This window comes from Haematobia irritans, chromosome 1 (genome assembly GCF_050003625.1).
Source record: "Haematobia irritans isolate KBUSLIRL chromosome 1, ASM5000362v1, whole genome shotgun sequence".
Lineage (NCBI taxonomy): Eukaryota > Metazoa > Arthropoda > Insecta > Diptera > Muscidae > Haematobia > Haematobia irritans.
The window spans coordinates 221704213-221725041 of NC_134397.1; the positions used below are offsets into that span (position 1 = coordinate 221704213).

At 37.6% G+C, this 20829-nt stretch overlaps 3 protein-coding genes across 3 annotated transcripts in view; 1 reads left to right on the forward strand and 2 right to left on the reverse strand.

The window, feature by feature from the left end:
• Window positions 1-490: 490 nt before the first annotated feature.
• ChAT (Choline acetyltransferase) overlaps window positions 491-20829 on the forward strand; it is a 64170-nt gene continuing 43831 nt past the window's right edge. The window contains exon 1 of the mRNA XM_075292885.1: window positions 491-682. Coding sequence (XP_075149000.1) covers window positions 530-682 — 153 coding nt within the window. The 5' untranslated portion in view covers window positions 491-529. The remainder of the gene's footprint in view (window positions 683-20829) is intronic.
• On the reverse strand, window positions 5678-6683 carry LOC142222641 (uncharacterized). The gene is made up of 2 exons (XM_075292886.1): window positions 6600-6683; window positions 5678-6487 (listed from the first exon to the last, which is right to left on the reverse strand). The coding sequence occupies exons 1-2, from the start codon at window positions 6607-6609 to the stop codon at window positions 5769-5771; spliced, it is 729 nt and encodes a 242-aa protein (XP_075149001.1). The 5' UTR covers window positions 6610-6683; the 3' UTR covers window positions 5678-5768.
• LOC142219887 (uncharacterized) lies at window positions 18889-19724 on the reverse strand. The gene is made up of 2 exons (XM_075288652.1): window positions 19721-19724; window positions 18889-19562 (listed from the first exon to the last, which is right to left on the reverse strand). The coding sequence occupies exons 1-2, from the start codon at window positions 19722-19724 to the stop codon at window positions 18889-18891; spliced, it is 678 nt and encodes a 225-aa protein (XP_075144767.1).

The window sequence follows — 20829 nt, forward strand, 5'->3', positions numbered from 1 at the left end:
CAATGTCTTTCATAGAGCATCAACCCAAAATCAATGGTGGAAGTCTCTGCAATTGAACTGCAAACATCTCAATGCTAAAACTGTATATCGGAGTCTTACTTCGTCTGACTTGGATGAAATGCTGGCGGTTTTTTTCCAGATTGCAGCCTAAATGATGTAATGCTGACCTAGATATAATTTATTGGACATCTTACCATAGTTGGTTTTAAGAGACGAGTCTTTGTGGTTGCACTGTTGACCAAATTCTCAACAGTGGAACTCTGGAGCTATAGATCATCATGGTTGATTAGTAGGTCATTGTCTCAGTTACATAGCTGCAGAATGAAGTCTACAGATCAAAGTGTAATCGGTTTCAAATGATAACGAATGTTTTAGTAATGGAACCGACGAGTAAATTCTGGAGAGTGATCTAATAGCAGAGAATTTGTTTCATACTGACCCCAGTATTATTGCATTAAATGTATTATTTTTTATCTTCTTACCATTTCAGACACTTCCCAAGGTACCTGTCCCACCGTTGGAACAAACAATGACCGACTATGTGCGGGCCCTAGAACCCATAACAACACCTGCCCAACTGGAACGCACCAAGGCCATAATAAAACAATTTACAGCACCAAATGGCTTGGGTCCAAGATTACACCAGTATCTGACGGATAAACGTGATGCAGAAGATAATTGGGTAAGTCATGACTATGGAAACGCTTCAAGTTTTAAAGTTCGAATGGCGTGTATTTCCTATCGAACCGATTTGCTATATTTCCAAAATATTATAAAAAATACTCCCACGTTTTAGTACTAGAGATACAAATATTGTGCTTTATCATCACCATTGGGGGGAGTATGAACTCAACGAAACCTCAATCATACCGAACTAAAGACGTTAGATTTTTCTAGTTTTTAAGAATCTGTTCTGTGCAACATAAAATATTGTACGATAAGATCTCGATCTGTAGACGTAAAAAAAATTCAAAATTACTCACATCATCGTAATTCCTTTTTTTAGCATTTCCTTTTTATTCTCTGTATATCGTTTGATCTTGGGTTTCTTCTGAACCCGTTTGGAGTGTCTGACTACTTTTCGAAGTGTTACATTGTTTCAGGTGTCTTCACTCTTCTTATTGATCTGTAAATGAAGGCAGTACCGGGAAACCCATCATACTCTGCTCTATCGACGATATCTTTCCTTTCAGTTAAGTCCCATTTGAAAGCTTTGATCAGTTGGTCTTAAATGAGAGGCTTTTGGTGTTCGGTCGAAGCAGGTATCGAACCCACGACCGCCTTGCATACACAAGGTCGTGGGTTCGATTCCTGTTTCGACCGAACACCAAAAAGTTTTTCAGCGGTGGATTATCCCACCTCAGTAATGCTGGTGACATTTCTGAGGGTTGCAAAGCTTCTCTAAATGGTTTTACTGCAATGTGGAACGCCGTTCGGACTCGGCTATAAAAAGGAGGTCCCTTGTCATTGAGCTTAACATGGAATCGGGCAGCACTCAGTGATAAGAGAGAAGTTCACCACTATGGTATCACAATGGACTGAATAGTCTAAGTGAGCCTGATACATCGGGCTGTCACATAACCTAACCTAAATGAGAGGCTACTTCGTTTTATCAAGCGGACATAGCTTGTGGGAAATATTATTTGTCAGTTCTGAAATCACAAAGACACTACTGGATTTGTATACTGACATCGTAGCCATATCAGTCTCGGTAGTACCGCAGGGTTCGTGTCAATGGTAGCTTCATTCCGATTCAGCCTCGGTAGATTAGCTGTTTCCTGATCAATATGAACTTTAAGCGGAGTTACTTTTGGGTATTGTCTTCTGGTCTTCACGGTCAATGATTCTCAATTATTGAACTGTCATCCGAAAACTTAAGACTCAGTGTTGAACTCTGGTCAAAATCTCAGTAATTCAATATAGGATCTGTGTTTGAACTGTAGATAGAAGTTTCAATTACAGATCTATCGATCAATGTCTCGGTTTTAACTTGCTATTCCATGTTAAACTTTAGACCGATATGTCTACAGACAGAACTGCGAGGGTTCCGATATAGATCCTAGGTTAGGTTAGGTTAGGTGGCAGCACGATGTATCAGGCTCACTTAAACTCTTCACACCACACATTGGTGAACTTCTCTCTTATCACTGAGTGCTGCCCGATTCCTTGTTAAGCTCAATGAAAAGGGACCTCCTTTTTATAGCCGAGTCTGAACGGTGTTCCTCATTGCAATGAAATCACTTAGAGAAAGTTAGGTTAGGTGGCAGCCCGATGTATCAGGCTCACTTAGATTCAGTCCATTGTGATACCCATTGGTGAACTTCTCTCTTATCACTTAGAGAAACTTTGAAACCCTCAGAAATGTCACCAGCATTACTGAGGGTTTCAGAGCATTTTGGTGTTCAGTCGAAGCAGGATTCGAACCCACGACCTTGTGTATGCAAGGCGGACATGCTAATCATTGCACAACGGTGGCTCCCTGGGTTTTTTGCGATTTCTTCTGATATTAGATTAGATTCGATAGAGTCTCCGGGCCATTGCCATCTTCTGTGATAAATTTGGATACGGTAGTACCGTTTGGTCTGTGCAGTACCTTTGGATAGGTTAGTAGTCTCGAGTTCAGTAGGAACTTCCGGGAACTGGCAAAATATTTCGTATGTTATTCTTCTTCCGCCTGTCAGACCATAATACAATTCTACAAGCGGAAATTCGAGCGACCTCGGAATATATTAAATGGATTACCTGAAGAAATAAACCTGAATAACCCCAAGCCTTACGGGGCTACTCGGTCAGAGATACTGGCTTGGCAAATCGAACACATGTAGAACTATGGAACAGTAAAGCCCTCGTAAATACCACGAAAATGGGGAGATCTCGATGAGGACAAAACAAAGGAGCTACTGAATGAGAGTACGGGTACCATAAGTGGGATTGTTGGAGTCATCGCGAGCCTCAGGACACACATACGTTGTATGAGTGTAGTATGTAGATATTTTATGTAGGGTATGCGGAGAGGACGAAAAGAAACTTGAACATTATTTATGTCAGTGGACGGTATTTAAATCTTATCATCTGGGTACCTGCTTTCTGTGGGATAGAAGGAAATGAGCATGTTAAAGACATAGCGATAAAACACAGGGAAACTGAGGTAATAGACTTGAATAACCCCAATCCATATGGGACTACTCGATCAGAGGTAATGTCTTTGAGAAAGCGGGCACATGTAGAACTACGGAACAGTAAAGCGGTCGGAAAGACCAAGAAGATCATACGAGGAGGTCTCAATGAGGACAAAACAAAAGAGCTACTGAAAGAGAGTAGGGATACGATCATGACGAACCATTTGGACCTCAAGACACACTTGCATCGTATAGGTGTACTAACTAATCATTTATGTAGGATATGCTGAGTGGACGAAAAGACACTTGTCACTGTCCGGCACTTACAAGGTACAGATCCGAACATCTGGGTGTCGACAACTTTCCGAACTTAAACGATTGATGGGACTAAAATGGAAACAAATCAAGGAATTCGTCAAGAGCACATAATTCCTAAAAAAAAAATAAAAAAAATGTATATACAGTAGTAAGTTCGGCCGGGCCGAATCTTAAATACCCACCACCATGAATCACAGATATTTTCCCAAGCTGATCAGTTCAACCAGTACGCTTCCCACAGACAAATGTTAAGATTTTTGAAGACTAGATCAGATTCTGAATTTGTAAGAACAATTTTTGTTCAATTTTGTTCGAGTTTTAGAGGAATCATAAACATCTCTTGTAAGTGTGCAAGAGAACGCCTTGATTTGAAATCTACAATCTGTAGATTTTCATCCCAACTATTCATATGATTACCAGAAGTAAAATCTGAAAATTTCGCAATCAGTTGCAATAAGTGAAATCGGTCTATATGGAGGCCTTACCAAATGGACCGATGAAACTAAATCATATACAGTTTGTTATGGGTCTAAAATGCCAGTACATTTTCAATTTGAGGCAAATCGGATAAAACCTACAATTTCTAGAAACCCTAGGAGTTAAATCGGGAGTTCGGTGTAATGGGGGCTATACCAAAACATGGAAGGATACACACAGTATTCAGCACATCTAATTGTAGTTCTAGAATCTAGAGCCCAAATCGGAGGGCCGGTTTATAAGCGGCCTATATCAGAAACTGTACCGATACACGAGCACCTCTTTGTGGTCCTAGAATACCTCTAGATTTCCAATTTCAGGCAAATTGGATAAAAACTACGGATTCCAGCAGCACAGGAAATAAAATCGGGAGATCGGTCTATATGGGTGCTATATAAAAACATGGACCAATAATCTCCGTTTTCGGCCAATCTCTTTATTTTCCTAGAATACCTCTAAATTTCCAATTTCAGGCAAATTGATTAAAAGCTACGGATTCTAGAAGCCCAAGAAGTAAAATCGGGAGATCGGTCTATTTGGAGGCTATATAAAAACATGGACCGGTACTCACCATTTCCGACACACGTCTTTATAGTCGTATAATACCTCTAGATTTCAAATTTCAGACAAATTGGGTAAAAACTACGGATTCTAGAAGCCCAAGAAGTAAAATCGGGAGATCGGTCTATATGGGAGCTATAACCAAACATGGACCGATACTCCCCATTTTCGACACACCAATTTGTGGTCTTAAAATACACACAGTATTCAGCACATCTAATTGTAGTTCTAGAATCTAGAGCCCAAATCGGAGGGCCGGTTTATAAGCGGCCTATATCAAAAACTGTACCGATACACAATATATTCGGAGCACCTCTTTGTGGTCCTAGAATACCTCTAGATTTTCAATTTCAGGCAAATCGAATAGATAATACACTTTCTAGACGCCCAAGAAGCAAAATCGGAAAATGGGTCCATATGGGTGTTATACCAAAATATTTTTGATGGTACTAAAATAACTCTAGATTTCCAATTTCCGGCAAATTGGATAAAAACTACAGTTTCTAAAAGCCCAAGACCCCAAATCGGGAGGTAGGTTTATATGGGGACTATATCAAAACTTGGACCGATATAGCCCATCTTCGAACTTGACCTGCCTGCAAACAAAAGACGAATCTGTGCCAAATTTCTACAATAAAAATGAACACCAACATCTGCGGACCGAATCCTCAGTACTGAGGAAGACTTTTAAAGACCGTGTGGTAAAGTGTCTCAGTGGTTAACTGCGGACCGAAACCTCAAAGATAGAGGAGCAAGCCGAAACTACACTTACTTATTTAACTGCTGTCCCCAAAATCTCAATAACGACAACTCAGTGTTTGCTCTGAAGGCTGGTGTTTCTGTAATTCACCCGCAGAAAGGAGTCATAGTGATTGAAGTACAGGCAGACACCTCATCCATTGAAGTGAAGATAGAAATTTATCTGTGTGAACTGCATATTAAATTCTCAGTAATTAAATTGTAAGCCGAAATTTCGCTGTATAAAGTGCAGGCCGAAGTTTCAATGAATGAAGTTCAGACTGACACCTCATTGACTGAAGTGAATAAATATTTTAGTACCTCTATTGTGGGAATCACCAAGGACCTGTACGCTTATATTTCGGAAATGGACTAGTAGAGATGCATCTCTAATCGTTCACTTTGTCTTGACGGATGATGGTACAATTCATCATCTCTTTAAAATTGTGAAAAAAAGTGAGATCTTTTGTTTTTCAATAAATTTTATTCACCTATTCGATTATCAACCAAATATTATCGTCTTTTTTTCGTTGCAATACAATTCAAAATTTTAAATTAAAAGTCATTGCTAGGAAGAACCTGGATTGGGGGTATTTCCTCAACACTGGGTGGAGTGGGGGGAGCAGTTGGTGGAGTTGGTACGTCAGGATTAGCAGTAGATGGAGAAGGTGGTGGTGGGAAGGCAGTGGACGATGGTGTTGTAGGTGCTGCAGTTGTTGGTGTTGTAGGTGTTGGTGTTGTAGTTGTTGGTGTTGTAGTTGTTGGTGTTGTAGTTGTTGGTGTTGTAGTTGTTGGTGTTGTAGTTGTTGGTGTTGTAGTTGTTGTAGTCGTTGTAGTTGTAGTAGTTGTGGTAGTTGTTGGTGTAGTTGTCTCAGGATAAATTGGAGTTGGTTCCGATGGGCCAGCTGTTGTAGTCACGTTACCTTGTCCACCGCCTTGTCCACCACCTTGGCCATCGATAGGTACACAAACGGGAGGATTTTGAGTACGCAATGATTCACATGTCTGGCACGGAATAAACTTGTCGCATGATTGACATACTTGTTCGACATAGCTGAAGTAGGTGTTGTCCTCACAATTCACCAGAACAGGATTTCCAGTACCTTGACAACGATAGTATGTCGAGAAATTGGCATAGTTGGGCCAAAGATAATACAGATCCGTGCCTACACAGGCCAACTGGAGGCTAGTGCTATATACGGGTACATTAGCACAGGTATCAGCCAAGGCTGAATTAAGACTCAACGCCAATAAGGCAAAACACAAGACAGATTCTAAAACAAAGACAACAAAACCAAATCAAGGTAATATTCTCCGTGCAATATATTTATTTATCCGAAATTTATTTATTTTCTTCTGAAACTGTTTGTTTTATTCTTTTCTTACCAGCTTTCATTGTGTATTCCGTTTATTCGGTAGCTTTCGTTTGGCTGAGTGATTGATTAGTACTTCACTGAAGACGATTTGTGAAAACACTGATTAATTACCCATACCTCATGGCGTTTATATATGACGAAATCACAGTTGATTTTACTTTGCCAAAGAAAGGTTGAACCATGCAGCAGCAAAACAGCCAATTCAAATCAAATAATCGTTACAAGTTAATGTCACTGATTTCATGTATAAATGCGATTGGTTTTTCGTTTTTGATATTTCTAATCAGCCAACTAATTTGTCAAGATTAACACACCACCAGCAGCAAAAGAAAAATATCAGCGAACAAAAACAAATTAACAAAAAAAAAAGACAACACAGCCCCAGATAAATGTTTGTGTAAACGAGAGAAAAACTTGAAAATTTTCAAAGAATTTCAATTAGTAGAAATGTTTTTTAGTTTATATCATAACACAACAAACGAAACCATAATAGACTACTTCTATAAAAAAAATAGTTTGTATTTTTCTTCAAGAGAATTTAAATTAATATCAAAAGATTATTTTTTTAAATAATTGCAAAATTCGAATGGCGCATGGGAAAATGTGGTGGCTGGCGATGGACAATTCTTCGATTGCTCAGTCTGTTACAATTTATTCGAAATATGTCCGTCTGTCACGCTACAGTCTTCAAATATGAAGGTCAAATTCGAAAATGGGCTATATCGGCCCATGTTTCAATATAGTCCCCACACGGACGAAAAATACTGTTTTTCATATGTTTGGGTGTAAAAATTATATGTTTGGAATTCAAATTTTTAAACACAATATTTTTAAGTGCAAGCATATAATGTTCATAAACTAGCATAACATGTTTGGGACATATATGTTAATATGTTAGAACATATTATGTTTGGGACATAAAATGTTTGTAATCATAATATGCTTGGATGTAAACATATATTAATTTAGAAATAGACTATAAACATATATGTGTTTAGAAAGAGAGACATAAAATTTATGCTGGAAGTAAAATAATGAAAGTAACCAATTGGCGTCTTAAAAATATATACATTTCATTAAAGATTGAAAAAATACTATGTGTGAATATAAACAAGTATAAATTTACAAATTTGGATTAAACATATATATGTTGTGATATAAGACTTCGCCAAAAATTGTATATGCTTAAGTAAAAATATTAAAATGGGTATTCGGAGAGAAAATTTATTCGGAACCAAGAGAAAAGACATTTGAAAAACAAGTGAGAAAAGTAGAAAGTCGGGCGGGGCCGACTATATCATACCCTAAACCACCCCTACTGAATTAGTAAACATAAGCATTTGTGGGGTATCATTGGTATAGGCTTTGGAGTATCATTGGTATAGGTTTTGGAGAACATAAAGGGGGGAACATATTAAATAAATGCCTAATATTAGAGCTATAGTTTATTTGGCATCAAAAGAGCTAGTATGCCACTAATATTGAGTCCATTATTAAAAAAGAGGAAATCGGTCAATTAGTTGTGGGTAATAAATCCACATTTGTAAAAATCGGGCAATATTATTATGTAAGAACTACATGTAAGTCTAAATACGATCAGCTAGTACATCAAAATTTGAAATTTGAATAACATAGGTTAATAAATAAGAGTATTATGGCCAAATATGACAAAATCGATCGATGTATATATATGGGACCTATATCTAAATCTGAACCAATTTGTATAATATTTTGCAGGTATGATTGATACCACAGAAGGTCACTTTGTGTAAAATTTGAGTACGATCAGTTAATAAATGAGGCCCCTATGGTCAAAAATAAGATTATTAGGGGCAAATTTTTCAAAATCGGGCGATAAATATATATGGGAGATATATCTAAATTTGAACCGATTTCTATGAAACTTTGCACATACAGTTAGTGCTATAGAAGATTACATTTAGCCAACCTTGGTTACGATCGGTTGATAAATAAGGGTTTTACGGCCAAATTTGGAAAAATCGGGTGATACATATATATGGGAGCTATATCTAAATCTGAACCGATTTCGATGAAATTTCGCACATACAGTTAGAGCTATAGAAGATTACATTTAGCCAACTTTGAGTACGATCGGTTGATAAATAAGGGTTTTACGGCCAAATTTGACCAAATCAGGCGATACATATATATGGGAGCTATATCTAAATCTGAACCGATTTCGATGAAATTGCGCACATACAGTTAGAGGTATAGAAGATTATATTTAGCCAACCTTGAGCACTATCGGTTGATAAATAAGGGTTTTACGGCCAAATTTGGCTAAATCGGGCGATACATATATATGGGAGCTATATCTAAATCTGAACCAATTTCGATTATTTTTGGAATATATTGTCAGTACCATAAAAGATTAGAGTAAGCCAAGTTTTAGTAAGATCGCTTAATAAATAAGGTTTTTATTGCCAAATTTGGGAAAATCGGGCGATACATATATATGGGAGCTATATCTAAATCTGAACCGATTTAGATGAAATTTTGCAGACTTAAAGAACGATGAAAAAGATTACCTTTTGCCAAATTTGGTGACGATCCGTTTGAAAACAAACGCAACGTGACCCCATTTGTCGAAATCGGGCGATACATATATATGGGGCTATATCTAAATTTGATCCGATTTCTTCCAAATTCAATAGCGTTCGTCCTTGTGCCCAAAAAACTCCCTTTACCAAATTTCATCAAAATCGGTTAATAATTGCGACCGGAATCCTGTGAACAACAAATACATGGACAGACGGACGGACACCAAGCGCTAGATCGACTCAGGAGATGATTCTGAGTGGATCGGTATATATTTTATGGGGTCTAAAATCAATATTTCTGGTAGGCACATTTTTTGGCCGATCAAACTTATTTTACCCTGACCACTATGTGGTTTAGGGTATAAAAAGAGAATGAGTTTTGTTTATCATTTTCGCATTACGGGTACAATTTTATGCTATGTTTCAAGTAAAAAACGTCTTTAAAATAAAGTGTTGAAAAACATGTCCTATTTTATAACGATTTTGGCTTTGTAGTCAAGATGCAAAAATGCTACAAATTTAAAGACAATTTCATTAATTTTAAAGAATTTTTCTGAATTATTAAAGTCAAGTTGACCAAAATTTTTTCTTTCATATTATGATACACATTTTCAAGTTAAATCACTTAATTATAAGGACAACACGACTTCATTGAAAAGTTTATCGACTTTTGAACATGGAAAAAACTTTATATTAGAGATATGCGTCTTCTAAGCTAAGCAAAATGTGTATTCTTATTTTAAGGACATGAAATCTTTGGTCTCACGACAATATTTTTGAAGTGTACTCATTTTAGAGTTGTAACAGTGAAATGAAAACATTGGGAAACAGTGAAAAATTAAACAGTAAGATCTATAAAAACAAAGTTTGGTTCCTCTTTATTTATAAGTAGTCGAAGAGGAGTTGACGGATACTTTCGAAAATAAAAGCGGACATTGAGTTCGAGTTTTGCCACTAAAATTATTTCTCATTTTAGCGGCAAAACTCGAATCGGTAAAACCAGAATAACATTATAACTTTTTTCGGCAAATTGTATTATAACTTGGTGGGGAATGATCCAAAGCAACAATTGAATAAGTTTATTTTCTTTAAAATAAATTATTAACAAAAGCAAACAATTGTTCACACCTAAATAAATTTATATGTTGGTCGTAAAATTATTGTTTAGAATTTAACAGGTTGGCTGATAAGTCCCCGATCTGTGACATAGATGGCGTCGCTAGCATTAAATGCATATTATTTTTATAAAGTATCAACCTTCAAATGATTCGTGTCAAAATTTGACGTCTGTAAGTCAATTAGTTTGTGAGATAGAGCGTCTTTGATGAAGCAACTTTTGTTATTGTGAAAAAAATGGAAAAAAAGAAATTCCGTGTTTTGATAAAATACTGTTTTCTGAAGGGAAAAAATACAGTGGAAGCAAAAACTTGGCTTGATAATGAGTTTCCGGACTCTGCCCCAGGGAAATCAACAATAATTGATTGGTATGCAAAATTCAAGCGTGGTGAAATGAGCACGGAGGACGGTGGACGCCCGAAAGAGGTGGTTACCGACAAAAACATCAAAAAAAAACCACAAAATGATTTTGAATGACCGTAAAATGAAGTTGATCGAGATAGCAGAGGCCTTAAAGATATCAAAGAAACGTGTTGGTCATATCATTCATCAATATTTGAATATGCGGAAGCTCTATGCAAAATGGGTGCCGCGCGAACTCACATTTGGCCAAAAACTACAACGTGTTGATGATTCTGAGTGGTGTTTGCAGCTGTTAACTCGTAATACACCCGAGTTTTCCCGTCGATATGTGACAATGGATGAAACATGGGTCCATCACTACACTCCTGAGTCCAATCGACAGTCGGCTGAGTGGACAGCGACCGGTTAACCGTCTCCGAAGCGTGGAAAGACTCAAAAGTCCGCTGGCAAAGTGATGGCCTCTGTTTTTTGGGATGCGCATGGAATATTTTTTATCGATTATCTTGAGAAGGGAAAAACCATCAACAATGACTATTATATGGCGTTATTGGAGCGTTTGAAGGTCAAAATCGCCGCAAAACGTCCCCATATGAAGAAGAAAAAAGTGTTGTTCCACCAAGACAACACACCGTGCCACAAGCCATTGAGAACGATGACAAAAATTCATGAATTGGGCTTCGAATTGCTTCCCCACCCACCGTATTCTCCAGATCTGGCCCCCACAAACTTCTTCTTGTTCTCAGACCTCAAAAGGATGCTCGCAGGGAAAAAAATTGGCTGCAATGAAGAGGTGATCGTCGAAACTGAGGCCTATTTTGAGGCAAAACCGAAGGAGTACTACCAAAATGGTATCAAAAAATTGGAAAGTCGATATAATCGTTGTATCGCTCTTAAAGGGAACTATGTTGAATAATAAAAACGAATTTTGACAAAAAAATGTGTTTTTATTTGTTAGACCGGGGACTTATCAGCCAATCTGTTATGTTGAGTGTAAGTTGAAATGTAAGGTAATTACAGTTCATTTAACTAATGTGCGCAAAAAATTATTAGAATAAAGGGAACTTTCTCCATTTATTTAGAAATTTCGTATAAACATAAACCTCTCAAACTTGGACTCTCTGAAAAAAAAAGTTCGGCCAGGTCGAATCTTATGTACCCTCCACCATGGATTGCGTAGAAAGCTCTGCTAAAGACTGTCATCCACAATCCAATTAATTGGGTTGTATGGAGGCAAATTAATTACCTACATAAAACAATTAAGTTCTTCATCGGTTTATATAGAGGTTTCTATAAATACATAGGAAGCTATTTGGACCAATTTTTGTACGGTTATTACAAATCGAAATTTCAATCCGATCGGATGAAATTTGCACCTGCAGGAAATCAAATCGGGGGATCGGTTTATTTGGGGGGCTCTATATAAAATTATCAATGTCGACTCAGAATTTCACCACGACCCAGAATATATATACTCTGAGACCAATATTTCGATGTGTTACAAAGGAAATGACAAAGTTAATATACCCATCCTATGGTGGAGAGTATATTAAATAAAGGAATTTGGGCATTAAAAAATATATGCTTAGGGAGAAAAAATTTTTTTTTGATCATTGAACAAATTTAGAGGCGAGTTTTTTAGGGTGTACATACAAAAAACTTTTTTCTGATACAATCACGAAATTAATTGAACCAATTAATTTTTTAATTGAAATGTCTTCAATCACAGGAATGGTAGTATCAATTAATAATTGATAGTCAATTAAAAAATTAATTGAATCAATTAAACAATTAATTGATCCAATTAAACAATTAATTGATACTATACTTTTACGTATAGCCCCCATATAAACCGATCCACAGATTTGGCTTGCGGAGCCTCTAAGAAAAGCATATTTCATCCGATCCGGCTGAAATTTGGTACATGATGTTGATATATGGTCTCTAACAACCATGCAAAAATTGGTCTCCATCGGTCCATAATTATATATAGCCCCCATATAAACCGATTCCCAGATTTGGCTTACGGAGCCTCAAAGAGAAGCAAATTTCATCCGATCCGGCTGAAATTTGGTATATGGTCTCTAACAACCATGCTAAAATTGGTCCACATCGGTTCATATAAACCGATCCCCAGATTTGACTTGCGGAGCCTCTAAGAGAAGCAAATTTCATCCGATCCGGTTGAAATTTAAAACATAGTGTTAGTATATGGTCTCTAACAACCGTGCCAAAATTGGTCCATATCGGTCTATAGTTATATATAGCCGATCTCCAATCACACAAAAATTAGTCCATATCCGTTCATAATCATGGTTGCCACTCGAGCCAAAAATAATCTACCAAAATTTTATTTCTATAGAAAATTTTGTCAAAATTTTATTTCTATAGAAAATTTTGTTTAAATTTTATTTCTATAGACAATTTTGTCAAAACTTTATTTCTATAGAAAATTTTGTGAAAATTTTAGTTCTATAGAAAATTTTATTTCTGTAGAAAATTTTGTCAAAATTTTATTTCTATAGAAAATTTTGTAAAAATTTTATTTCTATAGAAAATTTTGTGAAAATTTGAATGAATTATAAACGTATTTAATCGGTCTTTTTATACCCTGCGCCACACTGTGGAATAGGGTATTATAAGTTAGTGCATATGTTTGCAACACCCAGAAGGAGACGAAATAGACACATGGTGTCTTTGGCAAAAATGCTCAGGGTGGGCTCCTGAGTCGATATAGCCATGTCCGTCTGTCCCTGAACACATTTTTGTAATCAAAGTCTAGGTCGCAGTTTTAGTGCAAGAAGCCAGAGTTTTACCCTAATTGGCTTGAAATTTTGCACAGGGAGTAAAATTAGCATTGTAGCTACGTGTGCCAAATTTGGTTGGAATCGGTTCAGATTTAGATATATCTCCCATATATATGTTTTTCTGATTTCGACAAAAATGGTCAAAATACCAATATTTTCCTTGTAAAATCGCCACTGCTTAGTCGATAAGTTGTAAAAATGACTCTAATTTTCCAAAACTTCTAATACATACATATCGAGCGATAAATCATAAATAAACTTTTGCGAAGCTTCCTTAAAATTGCTTCAGATTTAAATGTTTCCAATATTTTTTTACTAACATTGTGTTCCACCGTAGTGCATTAGCCGACTTAAATTTTGAGTCTATAGATTTTGTAGAAGTCTATCAAATTCTGTCCAGATCGAGTGATATTTAAATGTATGTATTTGGGACAAACCTTTATATATAGCCCCCAACACATTTGACGGATGTGATATGGTATCGAAAATTTAGATCTACAAAGTGGTGCAGGGTATAAAATAGTCGGCCCCGCCCGACTTTAGACTTTCCTTACTTGTTTGATTTAATATATACCACGTATGGACTTACAATTACTTACAATTTAGAAGACGGTGTTAAAGGGTGATACGGTCAAAATTTGGTCAAGGGAAAACGCGTGTAAATCGGTGAAATCGTTTATTTAAAAAATCAAATTAAATTTCTTTTTCAAGTTCAATTAGTATAAAATTCAGGAAAAATATTCAGTTAGGCTTTCGCTTTTCGAAATCCGAATTGCCGGGCCTCACGCTTGACACCTGCCATCAGAGTTTGTACAGCCATCTTGTCCACCTTCGTCGCCGCAGAAAGCCAGTTTGCCTTGAACTGTTGCTCGTCCTTAGCAGTTTTTTGGTCTTCTTTAGGTTCCGCTTGACAATAGCCCAGTATTTCTCAATTGGGCGGAGCTCTGGCGTGTTGGGAGGGTTCTTGTCCTTGGGAACCACCTGCACGTTGTTGGCGGCGTACCACTCCATGGCTTTTTTACCGTAATGGCAAGATGCCAAAACAGTACGGAACAACCGTGTTTCTTCAGGAAAGGCAGCAGACGTTTATTCAAACACTCTTTCACGTAAATTTCTTGGTTGACAGTCCCGGAAGCTATGAAAATGCTGATTTTCAAGCCACAGGTACAGATGGCTTGCCAAACCAGATATTTCTTTGCGAACTTTGACAGTTTTATGTGCTTGAAAATATCTGCTACCTTTCCCCTTCCTTTTGCCGTATAAAACTCCTGTCCCGGAAGCTGCTTGTAGTCGGCTTTGACGTAGGTTTCGTCGTCCATTACCACGCAGTCAAACTTCGTCAGCATCGTCGTGTACAGCCTCCGGGATCGCGCTTTGGCTGTCGTATTTTGTTTATCATCGCGATTTGGAGTCACTACCTTCTTGTAAGTCGCTAGTCCGGCTCGTTTTTTGGCTCGATGCACGGTTGTAGACAATACACCCAGCTTATTTGCGGCATCTCGGAGAGAGAGGTTAGGGTTTCGCTTGAAACTACCGGCAACTCTCTTTGTCGTCTTAGCGGCTTCCGGTTTTCGATTTCCCCCCGATCCAGACTTCCTGGCTGTCGACAAACGTTCCCCAAACACTTTAATTACAGTTGTAACGGTTGATTTGGCAACTTTTAGCGATTTTGCCAGCTTTGCGTGCGAGTAGCTCGGATTTTCGCGATGCGCGAGCAAAATTTTGATACGCTGCTCTTCTTGCTTGGACGGCATTTTGACAACTGAAGAGTGATTTCCAAAATCAAAATAGGAGCAACATTCTACACACACACACCTTCAAAATGAGGGCTGTTCAGGTTTTTTTAATGCAAAATTGAAAGAAATACGTCAAGCTTATATTGACCAAATTTTGACCGTATCACCCTTTAGGAGGTTTTAAGATACCTTGCCATCGGCAAGGCGTTACCGCAACTCAAGTAATTCGATTGTGGCAGTGTTTAGAAGAAGTTTCTACGCAATCTAATATATGTTATTGTTAGATCCACAATGAAATAGTATCGACGGTGCCTTGTTGGTAAATATATAAAACATGTGTCCTATTTTAGCAAGAGAACTCCTTTCCAACACATTCCAAAAATGTGGATATTTTTATACCCTCCACCATAGGATGGGGGTATATTAACTTTGTCATTCCGTTTGTAACACATCGAAATATTGCTCTAAGACCCCATAAAGTATATAAAGGGTGATTTGTTAAGAGCTTGATAACTTTTTTTTTTTAAAAAAACGCATAAAATTTGCAAAATCTCATCGGTTCTTTATTTGAAATGTTAGATTGGTCCATGACATTTACTTTTTGAAGATAATTTCATTTAAATGTTGACCGCGGCTGCGTCTTAGGTGGTCCATTCGGAAAGTCCAATTTTGGGCAACTTTTTCGAGCATTTCGGCCGGAATAGCCCGAATTTCTTCGGAAATGTTGTCTTCCAAAGCTGGAATAGTTGCTGGCTTATTTCTGTAGACTTTAGACTTGACGTAGCCCCACAAAAAATAGTCTAAAGGCGTCAAATCGCATGATCTTGGTGGCCAACTTACCGGTCCATTTCTTGAGATGAATTGTTCTCCGAAGTTTTCCCTCAAAATGGCCATAGAATCGCGAGCTGTGTGGCATGTAGCGCCATCTTGTTGAAACCACATGTCAACCAAGTTCAGTTCTTCCATTTTTGGCAACAAAAAGTTTGTTAGCATCGAACGATAGCGATCGCCATTCACCGTAACGTTGCGTCCAACAGCATCTTTGAAAAAATACGGTCCAATGATTCCACCAGCGTACAAACCACACCAAACAGTGCATTTTTCGGGATGCATGGGCAGTTCTTGAACGGCTTCTGGTTGCTCTTCACTCCAAATGCGGCAATTTTGCTTATTTACGTAGCCTTTCAACCAGAAATGAGCCTCATCGCTGAACAAAATTTGTCGATAAAAAAGCGGATTTTCTGCCAACTTTTCTAGGGCCCATTCACTGAAAATTCGACGTTGTGGCTCGTTATTAAGTCTATTCATGATGAAATGTCAAAGCATACTGAGCATCTTTCTCTTTGACACCATGTCTGAAATCCCACGTGATCTGTCAAATACTAATGCATGAAAATCCTAACCTCAAAAGAATCACCCTTTATATTCTGGGTCGTGGTGAAATTCTGAGTCGATCTAAGCATGTCCGTCCGTCCGTCCGTCCGTCTGTCCGTCTGTCCGGCTGTCCGTCCGTCTGTGGAAATCACGCTAACTTCCGAACGAAACAAGCTATCGACTTGAAACTTGGCACAAGTAGATGTTATTGATGTAGGTCGGATGGTATTGAAAATCGGCCATATCGGACCACGTTTACGTATAGCCCCCATATAAACCGATCCCCAAATTTGGCTTGGGGAGCCTCCCGGAGCAGCAAAATTCATCCGATCCGGTTGAAATTTGGTACCTGATGTTAGTATACGGCGTCTAACAACCATGCAAAACTTGGTCCATATCGGTCCATAATTATATATAGCTCCCATATAAACCGATCCCCAGATTTGACCTCCGGAGCCTCTTGGAGGAGCAAAATTCATCCGATCCGGTTGAAATTTAGTACGTGGTCTTAGTATACGGTCTCTAACACCCATGCAAAAATTGGTCCATGTCGGTCCATAATTATATATAGCCCCCATATAAACCGATCCCCAGATTTGACCACCGGAGCCTCTTGGAGGGGAAAAATTCATCCGATCCGGTTGAAATGTGGTACCTGATGTTAGTATACGGTCTCTAACAACCATGCAAAAATTGGTCCATATCGGTCCATAATTATATATAGCCCCCATATAAACCGATCCCCAGATTTGACCTCCGGAGCCTCTTGGAGGGGCAAAATTCATCCGATCCTGTTGAAATTTGGTACCTGATGTTAGTATACGGCCTCTAACAACCATTCAAAAATTGGTCCATATCGGTTCATAATTATATATAGCTCCCATATAAACCGATCCCCAGATTTGAACTCCGGAGCCTCTTGGAGGAGCAAAATTCATCCGATCCAATTGAAATTTAGTACGTGGTGTTAGTATATAGTCTCTAACAACCATGCAAAAATTGGTCCATATCGGTTCATAATTATATATAGCTCCCATATAAACCGATCCCCAGATTTGACCTCAGGAGCCTCTTGGAGGAGCGAAATTCATCCGATCCAGTTGAAATTTGGTACATGGTGTTAGTATATGGTATCTAACAACCATGCAAAAATTGGTCAATATCGGTCTTTAGTTATATATAGCCGATGACTTATTACACAAAAATTGGTCCATATCGCCAAAAATAATCTACCAAAACTTTATTTCCATAGAAAATTTTGTCAAATTTTATTACTATAGAAAGTTGTGTCAAAATTTCATTTCTATAGAAAGTTTTGTCAAACGTTTATTTCTATAGAAATGTTTGTCAAAATTTTATTTCCATAGAAAGTTTTGTCAAAATGTTATTTTTATATAAAATTTTGTAAAAAATTTATTTCTGTAGAAAATTTTGTCAACATTTTATTTCTATACAAAATTTTGTCAACATTTTACTTCCATAGAAAATTTTGTCAACATTTTATTTCTATAGAAAATTTTGTCAAGTTTTTATTTCTATAGAAAATTTTGTCAAAATTTTATTTCAATAGAAAATTTTGTCAAGTTTTCATTTCTATAGAAAATTTTGTCACACTATATTATATACGTATTTAATCGGCCTTTTTTTGTTTAATATATACCCCGTATGGGCTAACTTACAATTTAGAAGACAGTGTTAAAAAGTTTTACGATACCATCGGCAAGTGTTATCGCAACCCAAGTAATTCGATTGTGGATGACAGCCTTTAGTAGAAGTTCCTACGCAATCCATGGTGGAGGGTACATAAGATTCGGCCTGGCCGAACTTACGGCCGTATATACTTGTTTCTTTTTTGTTATTTATTTGCCTCTATTTATTTTGCAATTTTGAAGTATAAGCATAGACCAAGGAAGGTATAGACATCTCAAGTGAATTCACAGCGCTGTAGTTTGTCTGCACACCGTAGATGGCTCTTTCTCGTCTGCAATTGAGTGATGTTTTAATTTGGCTTTAATTTGTTTTCTTTCCTTTGTTCTCTCGTTGAAACACCAAATATTGTGAAAGTTTATAAAATACTGTTCATCCACACCTTTTTTGTAATGCAAATTGACTAATTTATACGGTTATTCTCGTTTTCCAAAAAGAAATTGAGTCACTTGACTGCGCAATTGAGTGGAATCACTGCGCACTGCAAATAAACAAAACCATGGTGAATTATCAAGGTATGTCTCTATATTTTCTTGGTCTATGGTATAAGTATACAAAGGACCATCATAAAAGGATAATACAATTCGAAATTTAACAATAAACTCCTTGCTAGGGCCATTCTGAACATGTGATATATTCTAAATCCTGAGCGGAGCAGCTGTTGGAGGAGTTGGAAAATCTGGGACGCTTGTAGGTGGTGTAGGTGGTTGTGGGAATTCAGTTGGTGGGGTTACTTCAGTAGTTGTGGTAGTAGATGGTGTTGTAGTAGTTGTTGTTGTAGTAGTTGAAGGAGTTGTTGTTGTTGTCGTAGTATTTGGTGCTTGTGTCGTAGTAGTAGTTGTTGTTCCACATGTTGTAGTTGTTGTTCCACATGTTGTAGTTGTTGTAGGAATTGGTGTCGTAACAGCAGTTGTCGTTGTATATTGTGTAGTATTGGTCGGTAAAGGCGTTGTTGAATTACCATTATCGACAGGTGTTGTAGAATTACCATTATCAATGGGTACACAAATTGGAGGATGCTGAGTACGCAATGATTCACAAGCTGGGCATAGAATAAAATCATCACAGGGATAACATGTTTGTAGGACATAATTGAAGTAGGTATTGGGAGCACAATTAAGCAGAACAGGATTTCGCGGACTTTGACAGCCATAGTATGTCGAGAAATTGGCATAGTTGGGCCAATAATAATAGATATCGTCCCCATCACAGGTCAACTCAAGAGTGGTAGTATATTTGGGCACAGCAGCACATGAATCAGCCAAAGCAGAATTAAGGCTCAATGCCAAAGTGGCGAAATACAACATTAGTGCTATAACGAAAAAAAGCAAATTCAGTTCAATTAATTTTATCAAAAGATAATCTTGTTATAGAAAAATTTCTGTTACTTCTTACCAAATTTCATTGTGTTTTCCGTTTAGATAGATTAGTACTTCAATGAAGACGATGTGGGAAAACACTAATTAATACCCATGGCTCTTGGGGTTTATATATGAAGAATTTGTCGTTTTTACTCTGACAAATCAAAACTGGAGGAATCAAATAGCAAACATACATACAATAGAAATGAAATCACCACCTTCACACTATAAAATGCCAATGGTGATTCAAATAAAAAGTGCAACATTTTCAAAATTCAAGAAACGAAATATTCCTAATCATATTATTTTTATGTTAACCTGATATAAATTCTGGCTGGTTTTACGTCCAAATTAATTATTATAGACATTATTATAAGTTTTCTATACACTGAAAAAAAAAAAAAAATATTGTCGTGAGGCCACAGATTTCATGTCCTTAAAATACGAATGCGAATTTTGCTTATCATAAAGGGTGATACGGTCAAAATTTGGTCAATATAAACTTGACGTATTTCTTTCAATTTTGCATTTAAAAAACCTGAACACCCCTCATTTTGAAGATGTGTGGGTGTAGAATGTTGCTCCTATTTTGATTTTGGAAATCACTCTTCAGTTGTCAAAATGCCGTCCAAGCAAGAAGAGCAGCGTATCAAAATTTTGCTCGCGCATCGCGAAAATCCGAGCTACTCACACGCAAAGCTTGCAAAATCGCTAAAAGTTGCCAAATCAACCGTTACAAATGTAATTAAAGTGTTTGGGGAACGTTTGTCGACAGCCAGGAAGTCTGGATCGGAGGGAAATCGAAAACCGGAAGCCGCTGAGACGACAAAGAGAGTTGCCGGTAGTTTCAAGCGAAACCCTAACCTATCTCGCCGAGATGCTGCAAATAAGCTGGGTGTATCGTCTACAACCGTGCATCGAGCCAAAAAACGAGCCGGACTATCGACTTACAAGAAGGGAGTGACTCCAAATCGCGATGATAAACAAAATACGACGGCCAAAGCGCGATGCCGGAGGCTGTACACGACGATGCTAACGAAGTTTGACTGCGTGGTAATGGACGACGAAAACTACATCAAAGCCGACTACAAGCAGCTTCCGGGACAGGAGTTTTATACGACAAAAGGAAGGGGAAAGGTAGCAGATATTTTCAAGCACATAAAACTGTCAAAGTTCGCAAAGAAATATCTGGTTTGGCAAGCCATCTGTACCTGTGGC